The sequence below is a fragment of the Podarcis raffonei genome, chromosome 5 (assembly GCF_027172205.1).
Source record: "Podarcis raffonei isolate rPodRaf1 chromosome 5, rPodRaf1.pri, whole genome shotgun sequence".
NCBI lineage: Eukaryota > Metazoa > Chordata > Lepidosauria > Squamata > Lacertidae > Podarcis > Podarcis raffonei.
The window spans coordinates 10069456-10084113 of NC_070606.1; the positions used below are offsets into that span (position 1 = coordinate 10069456).

General features: G+C 43.5%; 1 protein-coding gene across 1 annotated transcript; it reads left to right on the plus strand.

The window, feature by feature from the left end:
• The first annotated feature begins 2291 nt into the window (after positions 1-2291).
• TMEM129 (transmembrane protein 129, E3 ubiquitin ligase) lies at positions 2292-13424 on the plus strand. Its single transcript, XM_053387768.1, has 4 exons — positions 2292-2581; positions 4775-5249; positions 6192-6351; positions 10442-13424. Exons 1-4 carry the CDS (start codon positions 2377-2379, stop codon positions 10688-10690), a joined length of 1089 nt encoding a protein of 362 aa, XP_053243743.1. The 5' UTR covers positions 2292-2376; the 3' UTR covers positions 10691-13424.
• Positions 13425-14658: the final 1234 nt, after the last annotated feature.

Below are 14658 nucleotides of genomic sequence, written 5' to 3' on the forward strand. Positions count from 1 at the left end.
TTGTTTATTCAACCTAAATCCCGCCACCCGACCAAATTCAGATATAAGTTCGAGAACTCTTTTTGTACTGGATTCTGGCTCCTGCAGTGTCAAAACTAGGTCATCTGCAAAAGCTTTCAGTTTATATTGTTTCACTCCGACCTCTATCCCTTGTACCAACCGGTCCTCTCTGATCATATTCAATAGCACCTCCAGGACTGAAATAAATAACAGAGGGGATAGAGGGCACCCTTGTCGTGTCCCTTTTTCAATTTTAAATTCCTCCGTCACCACATTGTTCACTATTAATTTAGCTTTTTGTTCTGAATAGATTGCATGTAATCCATTCTCAAACCCCCGTCCCACTCCCATCCCCTCCAAGTTCTTCTTCATAAACATCCAAGATATATTGTCAAATGCTTTCTCCGCATCAATAAAGATTAACACCGCCCTTGTGTTCCTGTTAGTCTGCAAAAGTTCTAAAATGTCAATGATGTTTCTAGTGTTCTCATATAAATGTCTACCAGGGAGAAAGCCAGCTTGGTCTTTATGAATTACTTCATTTAAGACTTTTTTAAGTCTATTTGCCAAAATGTCTGCAAATATTTTGTAATCCACATTTAGGAGTGAGATGGGACGGTAGTTTTTAAGCTGAGTCTTTTCAGATTCTGACTTAGGTATCAATGTGATGAAGGCTTCTTTCCACGTTTCTGGTGCCCTCTTCCCATCCATAATCTGGTTGCATACCTCCAACAAAGGTTGTATCAAATAGTCCTTCAGAACCTTGTAATATTTGGAGGTAAGTCCATCCGGGCCTGGAGATTTGCCTAGTTGCATATTCTGAATGGCACCTTCAATTTCCTGTGTGGTTATTATAGAGTTCAAGATTGATCTTTTATCTTGAGTTATTTTTGATAGTCCATTTATCTTTAAAAATTGATCTATCTCTGATTCTTTCTGGGGCCCCTGTGCATACAGTTCTTTGAAGTATCTGTGGAAGCACCTCCTAATTTCTTCTGGTTTCTGTACGGTCCTTCCATCAATCTCTAGATTTGTTATCGTGTTTAGCTTTTGTCTTTTTTTCAGCTGCCAAGCTAGCAGCTTTCCACATTTATTTGCTGATTCAAAAGATCTTTGCTTCATCTGTTTTATTTTCCATTCAATCTCCTGATTGATCAATTTTGAGTATTCTGCTTGGTGGAATTTAATTTCTCTCAGCACCTCCTTGGACTTTGGTTTGGTTCTCAGTTTTTTTTCTCCTTGGTGTATTTTCTCCAATATTTTGTCCTTCTTTCCGTTCCAGAGTTTTTTCTTGATTGAATTCTGTTGTATCAGAAACCCTCTCATAACAGCTTTACTTGCGTCCCAGATCGTTCTTTTTTCAACTGTAGTATTCAGATTTATCTCAAAATAGTCCTTTAATGTTTTTTGGGCCTTTTTCACAATCTCTTGATCTCTTAGTAGTGTGTCATTCATTCTCCATCTGAAGGAACCGGGTTGAGTTAATCTAAGTTCTATTTTCAAGGCGTTGTGGTCGGAGCATGTTTTTGGGCAGATTTGTATGAATCTTAAGGCGGTGCATGATTTGAAAATGATACGCTTTAGCAATTATGATTAAGTAAATAGTAAACTAAGTGATAAAAGAGAAAAGGAGATAATATGAAATTGAACATGTTATGTTTATTTTAAAGGTATAAAAATTCTGACATAATATATTGAATATAGATACATAACATGTAAAAGTTACAATAAGGTATGACATAAGGTAACAAATTGCTGACATTGTTAATATAAAGAACGCAGAATCGGAAGGGGTGGGGAAGTTCAATTTGGGATTTTTGTTAAAAAAAAAAAAAAATGGTTTCTTGTAAACTCCTTGTTTGTAATGTATAAAATTTGGAAAGAAACGTAATAAAAAATATTATAAAAAAAAAAATAAATAACCAGTCCATGCAGAATGTAGGCACCCTATGTATAGAAATGAGCAAGCCAGTGATATTTTAGGGAGCAGGCTACACAACCCAAAACACTGTTGCTGCACGTAGGTTTTATTTTATTTGCATTTTATCTTATATTTTGGAAGTGTACATCCAGATTTCCCCCCCTTTAATTTTCTTTGGGTTCCCCTAAGCTATAGCTTGCTTAGCTCATAAGGAAATCCGGCCCTGGTTCTGGGGGCTCCTGCCCTGCGTGCTTCGAGTGCCCGACCCTCGGACGCTTTCCCCGCGGGCAGAGAGCCCTCTGCAGCTCCGCTCCGACCGGGGCTGGATGAGCGCTGCCCCCTGGACTACACTTCCCAGAGTGCACCGCGCGCGGGGAGAAGCCCGGCCTGGAGCTCGGACCGGGCCTTCGCCGCCTCCCGGGGCCTCCAGCGGCCTTGCCCGCCCGCCCGCCCGCATGGAGAGCCCCGCCGCCACCTTCAGCCTGGCCTACGTGGTGCTGGCCGTCTGCTTCGTCTTCCCGCCCAACGAGTTCCACCTGGCCGGGCTGACGGTGCAGAACCTGCTGGGCGGCTGGCTGGGCAGCGAGGACGCGGCCTTCGTCCAGTACCACCTCCGGCGCGGCGCCGCCACTCTCCTGGCCCACGCCCTGCTGCCCCTCGGTGCGTGAGCGGGAGGGAGAGGGGGCTGCGGGGGGAGGAAGGGAAGGGCGGGCCCCTCACCATTTGCCCTGCCATTTCTTGATTTCTTCGGATTATTTATTTGTTTATTTGGATTATTTATTTATTTATTTATTTGGATTATTTATTTATTTATTTATTTATTTATTTGGATTATTATTATTATTTATTTGGATTATTATTATTATTTATTTATTTGGATTATTTATTTATCTATTTGGATTATTATTTATTTATTTGGATTATTATTATTTATTTATTTGGATTATTTATTTATTTATTTATTTATTTGGATTATTATTTATTTATTTGGATTATTATTATTATTTATTTGGATTATTATTATTTATTTATTTGGATTATTTATTTATTTATTTGGATTATTATTATTTATTTATTTGGATTATTTATTTATTTATTTATTTGGATTATTATTTATTTATTTGGATTATTATTATTATTTATTTATTTGGATTATCATCATCATCATCATCATCCTCATCATCATATTTTTATACTGCCCCTCACAGTCCAGTGCCAGTGTATAAGCCACACAAGCTAAACAAACAAAAACGATTCCCTCCACAATTGGAAAGTCCAGAGATGGTTGAATCAAGCCAAAGGCCTGGGAAAGGAGGAATGTTTTTGCCTTGGCGAAGGCATTCCCCATCTTTAGGGGCTTGGGGAGAGGGCCCTACAAACCTGTGCGCTGGAGAAAAGTTCCTAAGCAGTTGCTCCCTTTTTTTCTGTTTCTTCTTCGCTCCTCCGCTCTACACCTGTAGAAAAACTAAGCCTGCCATGTAAGGTTTTGCTTTGTTTGTTTGCTTTGAGACGCATGTAAAAGAGATGGTTGGAAGGGAAGTTCAAGTAAGGTTCTCTCTTTCCCCTCCATAGCTGTCAAGCGCCCCTTATTTGGTGGGACAGTCCCTTATCCCAGCGCCATGTCCCGTTGCTGTCCCTTATTGATGATGTCCCTTAAATAAGCTGCTGAAGGTAATGGGGCCCTTTCTATGTCCAGCTGTCCTTTGTCAACAACAAATTGTTGCTGTTTTTTTGTGTTGAATATATGCTATATGGCAATTTATGGACCAGGGACGCGGGTGGCGCTGTGGGTAAAAGCCTCAGCGCCTAGGGCTTGCCGATCGAAAGGTCGGCGGTTCGAATCCCCGCGGCGGGGTGCGCTCCCGCTGCTTGGTCCCAGCGCCTGCCAACCTAGCAGTTCGAAAGCACCCCCGGGTGCAAGTAGATAAATAGGGACCGCTTACCAGCGGGAAGGTAAACGGTGTTCCGTGTGCTGCGCTGGCTCACCAGATGCAGCTTTGTCATGCTGGCCACGTGACCCGGAAGTGTCTGTGGACAGCGCTGGCCCCCGGCCTCTTGAGTGAGATGGGCGCACAACCCCAGAGTCTGTCAAGACTGGCCCGTACGGGCAGGGGTACCTTTACCTTTACCTTTAATTTATGGACCTAAAGCCATTTGCACGCAACAAAATATGTACCTCATCAAAGTAATTGTTGATCCCTTATTTTGGCTGCTGGTCCCTTATTTTCGAGGCTGCTGGCCCCTTGTTTTCAAATCTGTAAGTTGACAGCTATTTCCCCCTCCCCGGCTACCCTATCACAGTGTAGATAAGGCACAGTTTTCCGGGGATGAAAGTGCAGCAGGGGGAAGAGCGTTTACAATGAGCAAAGGATATGTGGAAGTTCAGTGTCTGAAATGTGAACTGTCAAGATGTTAGGTTCTTGTTGGAAGCTTTAAGTAACACCTACATGTATGTGTAGGGTGGCGCTGTGGGTTAAACCACAGAGCCTAGGACTTGCCAATCAGAAGGTCGGCAGTTCGAATCCCCGCGACGGGGTGAGCTCCCGTTGCTCGGTCCCTGCTCCTGCCAACCTAGCAGCTCGAAAGCACATCAAAGAAGCAAGTAGATTACCTTCCAGCGGGAAGGTAAACGGCATTTCCGTGCGCTGCTTTGGTTCGCCAAAAACGGGTTAGTCATGCTGGCCACATGACCTGGAAGCTGTACGCCGGCTCCCTCAGCCAATAAAGCGAGATGAGCACACAACTCCAGAGTCGGCCACGACTGGACCTAATGGTCAGGGGTCCCTTTACCTTTTACATGTATGTCAGGTTATTTTCTCTCTCTCCTAAAAGTACTTTTTTTCTCCCTTGCAGGTTACTATGCTGGCATGTGCTTTGCAGCGCCCGAGAAACAACTTTGCAGTTTTTATCAGGCTCCAGAAGGCTGGAGAGTCTTTTTATTCCTGGCTGTTCTTGCCCCAACCATTGCTGGTATCCTAATATATTACTGGTCACGAAATGGCTGGAATAACCACCCGTTAGTCAAGACCCTTTCCCTTTATGCCCTCCCACAGTCAGGCTGGAGGGCAGTGGCTTCCTCTATCAACATAGAATTCAGGAGGATTGACAAGTTTGCTACGGGAGCCCCGGGAGCCAGAGTCATTGTTACAGACACCTGGATCATGAAAGTGACCACATACTGTCTACATATTGCGCAGCAGCGAGATATCTTTCTAACTGTGGTGGACTCCAGACAGCATGAACTCTTGCCAGACTCAAACATGCCTGCACAGTTCCTCACAATTCGTGTTGCCAGTATTAATCCTCATGTGAAACCTTTCACTATCCGGTAAAATGGGCATTTTTTATTTATTTTTTACGTTTTGTCAAGGGGAATGTGATCTCAATACAATATTCCACTATCTCTTGGTTAGAGCTGTATTTTTAAAGCAAGATTGCCTATATGTGATAATTTGGTACAATTTGTTTCAGTTAAATATATTCAGAGCTCAGGAAAACTTGGGTAAATATAAGAGTTTAAGAGGTTTTAAAGGTCTCTGTTGCCTGTTGCTCACAAGTTACTCAAGTGAGGGCATTCCAGAGGATTGGTGCTATCGCCAGGAAGGCCTGTTTCCATCAAGTGACAATCCGTTGGCTGTGAAACAGCCAATAGGATCTCCTCTGATCATAAAGATTGGCTTGGTTTGTACTTGTGGGCTGCTAAGCATCCTGGTCCCAAGTTGTTTTGGGCTTTAAATAGCCACAAAACCTTGAACTTAACCAATGCAGATACTGTACTTTTAACACTGGTATATTATGTTAGACACCTGAGTGTTTGCCCGAGTGTTAGACACCTGAGTGTTTTCCCTAGCATAGCTTGAACCACTTAATGGCAGGATATCAGTGTTCAACCTAGTCATTTTAAAAGTGCTTTTCAAATCAATGGAGGAGACATTAACAAAACATTTTCCTCCAGTTTGAGGAGGCACAAATGAATACATAAAAGGTTGTGAGTCATATGCAAACACATTTGATGCTAGTGAGAGTTTTTGGTCATCTAAGACATTTAAATAACCCACTGAAAAACAAAAGTTGAAATTTGGTTGTGTTTTTTTTATATAACATGCTGCAAAATCAGTATGGATTTGTTCCTAGTCTGTAATTAAAATGAGATAAAAGTAGCCTTGGTATTTGAGACTGTGTCTCCTTTCTGTAAAGCTCACGTATAAAATACAAAGTTCAATTTCTTTTACACTTGCAAATGGCTGATATGAAACACTATCTGTCTTAGGCTGAATTCAACAGAATATGGCGAACTGAGAGAAAAGCTCCATGCTCCCATCCGTAATGCTGCTAATGTGGTCATACATCAGAGCCTCAGTGACTTGTTTCTGGAAACCTTTACCTCTTTGGTAGAGACTAATCAGGCATACAGTGTTTCAAGCAATCAGGTAGGTTCAAGATTGGAGATTATAACTTATTTTTTCGTGTTGCCTTTATTTCATAGTTGGTGCAGAGTGGGCAAGTTGGTAGATTATCACTAAATCTAGAGTATGTTGCCAAATACCAGCTTCCCTGTTGAATATAAATAGCCTCAGGTTAATTGATAAGAATTAATTGATAAGAGTTAATTGATAAGAGTTAATTGATGAGAATAATGATCTGTTGTGAGCTTGACGGAAGTGTACAAAAGATGAGCTTTCCTGCTTTGGCTCATCTTCCTTTTTCTTTTTCTTTTTTTTTCTTTTCTTTTATCTTTCCCATAGTTGCATATGTTCTGTGTCATGTACTTTGATATTTTTTGTAGCTTTTGTAGTTTCCCCCCCATTACTATTAAGGAATTTTCCTTTGTAATGTTGGTTGTCTATATTTATATGTACCTGTTTATATGTACCTGTTAAAAGCAAAATAAAAGTTATTAAAAAAAATAGCCTCAGGTGACAGGATCTGCTTCATATCTTCTGAAGTACCGTATTTTTCGCTCTATAGGATGCACCCGACCATAGGACGCACCTTGTTTTAGAGGGGGAGAACAAGGAAAAAAAAATCTCCCCCTCTCTGCTCAGTGCCCCTTCAGCGAAGTGGCAGGAGAAATGGAGCCCCTTCCATTTCTCCTCCCGCTTGGCTGAAGGGGCGCTGCGCAGCTCTCCCTCTCTGCTGAAGCCAGGAGAGTCTTGCTCTCCTGGCTTCAGCAAAAGGAACCTGAAGACTCCGGAGCACAGTGGGATCTCGCACCGACCCCTCTCGCTCTCCAGGCTTCAGCGAAAGCAACGCGAAGCCTCCGGAGCGCGGAGGGAGCGCTCCCTCTGTGCTTCAGAGGCTTTGCGTTGCTATCGCTGAAGCCAAGGAGACTGCATTTGCTCCATAGGACGCACACACATTTCCCCTTCATTTTTGGAGGGGGAAAAGTGCATCCTATAGAGCGAAAAATATGGTATATCTTAAGCATGCACTTGGCCATTTAAAAACCAATATTTTGCATATAGCAAGTTCAGCAATGGGGACAATATCCAACTAAACTACACAGTTCCACTAATACGAGCACTTCTTGCTGCACGGCAGAACATTCCTCCCCTCTTCTCAAGTATCCCCTAAATTTCACTGGGGGAAGCTCAGAACCTATTTGGCGAATGTGCAAGGAAAGGAGAGGAATTTCTGCTGCACAGCCAAAAGTGCAAGCAGAACTGTAAGGTTGAATTCCATCTACTATAAGTTTTTAGTATCCCTGTGTGAGTGACTGAAACAGGCTGTAGTGAAGTTGGGAACTTTTAGCAAGTTAAAACTTTGGCTCATGCCAAAGGAGAGCATTATGGGAGAGCCCAAAACTATAGAATTCTGGGAAAGTGTATCTGGTTCTTTAATTGCCGAATTTTTGTCTTCAGAAGTGTAAATTGGGTGTCTCCTTTCTCAGTAGGAAAGGAAAGTAGGAATTTGTGCTTCTTGACACCTGGCTGTCCTGGTGGATTCAGTGTGAATGGGTTATCTGGTTAATTTACAACTCAAAGAATCTGGTTGTCTGTGGGAATGCTTTAATCTTCAAGGCCCCTCTGATAAACAGGATTCAGCTGTCCAGTCTCCTAACAAATCTGAGTTATTGTTCTGCTATCTAACCATTGGCGAATTGCTAATTAATCTAATTAATCTAAAGAACTGGTTGGCTTTTGAGGGGACTGTAGAAAATTTCCTTCCACGAACTTCCAGTTTGTTTATTTTTGGATCCAATCCTTTATCTAGATGTGTGTGCTTTGTTATGACTGGTTCTTTGGGCATTGACAGTTCAGGGAGGTTCAGGGTTTTCAGTTGCAAAGGCCTGCTTTGGAAGCATTTTGGAAGCAGAAAGGAGACAGAATAGTTCCTCCAAAGTTACCACAAGCAAAAAACCCCCATGTATTTCCCTTTAGCTTTTTAAAGTAATGCTCTAGTACTGCTGGAATGATTGCTTCCGTCGACAGGTGTCTTTTGTACAGGTACTGTAAGGAGCTGGGATTACAGGTAAGACCTCTCCCTTACAGCAGGTGCTTCTTATCTCAGCTCATTACATACAGTGAAGATACCAGGTAGCCTGGTATAGGGGATCAAATACTTATTTTACTCATTATAATGCCCATCAATCTTACTTATGTCTTCTGGGTTTCTGGGGGTTTTCCTGTTGTTGTTCTGTCTCTCACAGCTACAATAAACCTACCATTAAAATTATGGACTGGTCATTTCTTCGTCAGAGGGCAAACGGGCAAATTTAGCAGGGGATCAAATACTTTCCCCCTTCACTGTATGCATAGCTAGGCTTGTAAAAATTATGCATCTTCTACGTGAGCCAACTGTTTACTCAAATGTAAGTCCAAGCGGCTTCATTGGGATCTACTTCCAAGGAAATGTATCTTGGATTGTGGTTTTTAAGGCATTAAAAATATTTTCAAAGTCATTTTGAAAAACACTTGCTGGAAATTCAGCTGATGGGAGGAGTTCTCCTTCAGTGGGTGTCAAAAAGCTTTAAAACTTTTACTGAAAATGTTCAAGGGGTGGGGAGCTTATAGCTAAGTAGACAGATTGGTAAGAAAGACTCACCTCTAAATAGAATAACAGCTTTTTCCAAGGAACAGCTAGCTTTGTTGTTGTTGTTGTTTTGTCATTTAGTCGTGTCCGACTCTTCATGACCCCATGGACCCGAGCACACCAGGCACTCCTGTCTTCCACTGCCTCCTGCAGTTTGGTTAAACTCATGCTGGTAGCTTCAAGAACACTGTCCAACCATCTCGTCCTCTGTCGCCCCCTTCTCTTTGTGCCCTCCATCTTTCCCAACATCAGGGTCTTTTCCAGGGAGTCTTCTCTTCTCATGAAATGGCCAAAGTATTGGAGCCTCAGCTTCAGGACCTGACCTTCCAGTGAGCACTCAGGGCCGATTTCCTTCAGAATGGATAGGTTTGATCTTCTTGCAGTCCATGGGACACTCAAGAGTCTCCTCCAGCACCATAATTCAAAAGCATCAATTCTTCGGCGATCAGCCTTCTTTCTGGTCCAGCTCACACTTCCATACATCACTACTAGGAAAACCATAGCTTTAACTATACAGACCTTTGTTGGCAAGGTGATGTCTCTGCTTTTTAAGATGCTGTCTAGGTTTGTCATTGCTTTTCTCCCAAGAAGCAGGTGTCTTTTAATTTCGTGGCTGCTGTCACCATCTGCAGTGATCATGGAGCCCAAGAAAGTAAAATCTCTCACTGCCTCCATTTCTTCCCCTTCTATTTGTCAGGAGGTGATGGGACTAGTGGCCATGATCTTTGTTTTTTGATGTTGAGCTTCAGACCATATTTTGCACTCTCCTCTTTCACCCTCATTAAAAGGTTCTTTAATTCCTCCTCGCTTTCTGCCGTCAAGGTTGTGTCATCTGCATATCTGAGGTTGTTGATATTTCTTCCAGCAATCTTAATTCCGGCTTGGGATTCATCCAGCCCAGCCTTTCGCATGATGAATTCTGCATATAAGTTAAATAAGCAGGGAGACAATATACAGCCTTGTCGTACTCCTTTCCCAATGCCTTGCTGTGGCGAAGGGGCTTGAATAACTCGGAGAAGCTATGAGCAGGGCCACCCAAGATGGACAGGTCATAGTGGTTGTTTTGACTAAATGTGATCCACCTGGAGCAGGAACCGGCAAGCCACTCCAGTATCCCTGCCAAGAAAACTCCATGGACAACAGCTAGCTAGATGTCAAGAATTTAAAATTCACCATGCGTATACATTTTCTCATGAGTGGCAGAACCCAGGTGCAGATGACTTTTACCCAGTAACAGCCTAAGGTGAGAACACCCCAAAATCATGTCACTAGGTGGCGTTTAAATTTGTGGCAATCATTTGTGTTAACAGTGACCGAAAAAATTAGTTGGTTACTTCAGACAGATCATGAGTTTCTTTCTCTCCCCCCCCCCTTTCTTTTTGTGTTCTTATGACATCCTGTCAAGTGTCATGTACGTTGACTGCACTATGTATTAAATGAAACATAATAATTATGTTGTGACGTATTTTTTCCTCTCTCTGTCTGCAGGAGCTAGACCCATGCATTGGGTGTATGCAAACTACTGCAAATGTCAAGCTTCTGAAGAATTGTCAAGAGCCGAATGAAGGCGAGTGCCAACAATGCTACTGTCGTCCCATGTGGTGCCTGACTTGCATGGGCAAATGGTTTGCCAGCCGGCAAGACCAGCAGCACCCAGAAACCTGGCTTTCAAGCCGCGTGCCTTGCCCAACCTGCAGAGCCAAATTCTGCATTTTAGATGTTTGTGTTATACGATGAACAGGTCCCGGAACACTCCTTTAATCTGAATGTACTTCAAAGGTGGATGACTCCGCCTGCTGTTTACTTTTTATTATTCTGTTCATGGGGACTTTCTCTTTGTTGTCTTTCTGATTATTTTTCTATTGGTTCAGTTTTTTAATTGCTGTAACCAAACAATGGAAAATGATTATTTTCACCAGCTTTGGCTACCCCCTCTGGTTACATTAAATATTGAGTGATAGTTTAGAACCGCATCAGACCTCTACTGAAGCAGAAATCGGGGACCCTGTGGCCTTCAAAGCTGTCCTTTCCACTAGTGAAACAGGGAAGAGGCAATTTCCATTGATTACGCTGCCTCCTCCCATCTGCTTTGGAGGGCTGGGAGAAACACAGGGGTGACGGGGTGGGTTGCCAGAAATAGTCTCCCCACATAACCTAGCAGTGGAGGGAACAGTTCTGGCCACTATCTTCACGAGACCTGTTCGGGTTGAAATATGTAGCACAAAATGGGGTGATCATCAATTTAACTTTTTTGAGCAATAGAGCCAATCAGTTCAGCTCTAGGCTACATAGCATATTAGAAGAAGGAGGAGGAGGAGGCCATCTGCTCAGTAGTGGTTGGGGGCTTGCCTATTAAACAATACATAACCAGTCTCATCTGGGCTGGTGAACCGATCACAATTGTATTATGTCTGAAATCAGAATAAAAGTTGCAGTATAAAAGTACACGTGTTAAGGTTTCAGGAGTCTAGTATTACATGGATGCTTTCTCTCTTGAAACAGAAGTCTCAAATACTTGCCCTGGAATAGAACATCTGATTTTGCAAGAATAAATGTTCTATGGGCTTTCCCCCTTTTAAATTCATTAAATAAGATGTATAAGTATAATGTATAGTTGGCTGGGATTCTGGGAAATATGGGACAATTTCTGTTAGTCATGGAATATGTATCAGAAAATCTTTAGGTCACAACTTTTTAATGCTTGTCGCTGCCCCAGCTTCTAATTCTTGGGATTCAGATGAAACACCAAATAGACCAATTGTGCACGAGATACAAACTATTGTAAATAGATTAGTATCTTAAAATGCAATCATATTACTTTGTAAATCAATATTAATCTTTATGGGTTCTCTGCACTTGCTTTTCCTTGATCTTCAGAGGCCTCCCGTTATTAAATGAGAAGGATCACAGTTCACTTACCCTTAATATGTATGAAATTGAACTTCACTTATTTAAAATGCCTGCTGATTGGATTTCCCCTATCCCACCTCCGTAACTTGTTTTCACATGTATAAGACATGTTCTTAACCTTACTAACCTTGAGGCTAGTCTAGCTGACATGCAGTTACTATTCTTCCTACTGCTATGATGTGGGAAAATACAACAAGCCACAGTAAGTCTGCTTACATTCAATTCCAGGAAACAAGAACACTTGGCCACTGTCTCATAAATTGAAACATAATTCTGATCTGTTGCTCATATTAAGGCAGTGCCTTGCGGTCTCATTATACAAGGGGCAGGTTTCCCTGAGCATTTTGAACTCCAGTAGCACCCAGTTGGGACGCGGGTGGCACTGTGGGTTAAACCACAGAGCCTAGGGCTTGCCAGTCAGAAGGTCAGCGGTTCGAATCCCCGCGACGGGGTGAGCTCCCGTTGCTCGGTCCCTGCTCCTGCCAACCTAGCAGTTCGACAGCACGTCAAAGTGCAAGTAGAAAAATAGGTACCGCTCCGGCGGGAAGGTAAACGGTGTTTCCGTGCGCTGCTCTGGTTCGTCAGAAGCGGCTTAGTCATGCTGGCCACATGACCCAGAAGCTGTACGCCGGCTCCCTCAGCCAATAAAGTGAGATGAGCCCCGCAACCCCCAGAGTCGTCCGCGACTGGACCTAACGGTCAGGGGTCCTTTTACCTTTACTAGCACCCAGTTGCCATCTGGGTGTACACCATTAGGCTGGAGCTGCTATCTGCCTCTAATGCATTTGTACTATTCCAGCAGGAGCAGATGGACAAGTCCTTATGGATTACACCTATGTATTGCCTCGGTAGACAAGGTCACAGTGGTTATCGGGGTTGTGAAAACATGGAAAGAATCTGCATTGCTATTTTGTTGGTCTATGCCCTGAATATTTCCTTTGATAGGTGCCTCTGCCTAGGTGCCTTACAAGTACCTGTGTGTCTTGTAGAGCAGCCCACTGGAGGGGAACCAGAAGCAGGCATTGATCTGCAGTTTCAACTCTTTTGTCTTCCACTCGCTTGGCAGTGATTTAAATTGAGGATTATCCAGCTCTTGCTTGTGGGATCACCGTGTAGTTTTGCCGGAAGATTGCTCAAGAATTGTTTTGTGTTCTGTTATTTTGCCATTGCACGCTATTTCTCCAGCTACCCCCATGGAAAATGGGCAAAGACTCCACACTGTGAAGAGACATGCAATTCTAGTTCTCAGCTGTTATGGGTAACTGCCATGGGGCAACTGCCTGTTTCCTCAGTATTGATCCTTCACTCTGGCAAGTAACTCAGGTTGTGATCTTTTAGTGGGTCTTTGAGGGTGCTCTGAAGGAGGATCCACTCTGAAGGATTGGCAGGGACACACTGTAAACATTTCTCCAACATCTGTTTCTTGTATGAAATAAAAGATCATGTCCAGGGTCCTCTGTAATACTACCTTCTTTGTCCGTCCCCACCCCCAGATGTATTGCAACCTTCCATGTTTTTTCACTTCCTTAGTATACATAAACTCATTTTTGTTGCTTCTGTATTTGCTTGTTATGGATAATTAGCAATGCACAAACCCTCCAGGCAGAAGTGTGTGTGTGTGTGTGTGTGTGTGTGTGTGTGTGTGTCCCAGCTCCTGCCAACCTAGCAGTTCAAAAGCACATTAATGCAAGTAGATAAATAGGTACCGCTGCAGCGGGAAGGTAAACGGAGTTTCCGTGCACTCTGGTTTCCGTCATGGTGTGCCATTGCGCCAGAAGCTGTTTAGTCCTGCTGGCCACATGACCCAGAAAGCTGGGGACAAATGCTGGCTCCCTTGGTCTAAAAGTGAGATGAAAGCCGCAACCACAGTTTCCTTTGACTGGGCATAACCATCCAGGGGTCCTTTACACTGTCCGTGTGTGTGTGTGTGTGAGAGAGAGAGAGAGAGAGAGAGAGAGCGCACACGCAAGTGTTCTTCTGGATATTCAGGGTCCCTTAGTTTCACTGGTGTAATCAAAACAATTCTCTGGGCTTCCTGGGACTTAATGTTCTTTCTGGTTTAGATGAACCACTTAAGGATTGAAGAGCTCCTCTTATCCCTTGCTTGCTGGGTGCCTTTTGACAATGCCACCAACTCTTGTCTCCCTGGCATTTCTGTGACTTGAGTCAGCTACTCTGCAGTTACTCTCCTTGCCTGACTTGCCTGTACTGCTTATTGCCTCAATGTAAGGACATGATTTGGTAATCACATGGCTGTGGTCCCATGGAAACGAGGAAATTATCTCTGTGCCAGTAATATTGCCAGAATTGTACTATCCATGCACAAAGACAGTGCAATCATCACTGGGGTGATCGTCAAGGATTGCAGGAGTACTTTTTTAAATAAATGGGAATTTTAAGGGGAGGGGAACAAAAAAAACTCAATAAGGACTAAGTATGCTCAGTAGTGGGACGCGGGTGGCGCTGTGGGTTAAACCACAGAGCCTAGGACTTGCCGATCAGAAGGTCGGTGGTTCGAATCCCCGCGACTGAGTGAGCTCCCGTTGCTCGGTCCCTGCTCCTGCCAACCTAGCAGTTTGAAAGCACCTCAAAGTGCAAGTAGATAAATAGGTACCGCTCCGGCGGGAAGGTAAACGGCGTTTCCATGCGCTGCTCTGGTTTGCCAGAAGCGGCTTAGTCTTGCTGGCCACATGACCTGGAACCTGTATGCCGGCTCCCTCGGCCAATAAAGCGAGATGAGCGCCGCAACCCCAGAGTCGGTCAGGACTGGACCTAATGGTCAGGGATCCCTTTAC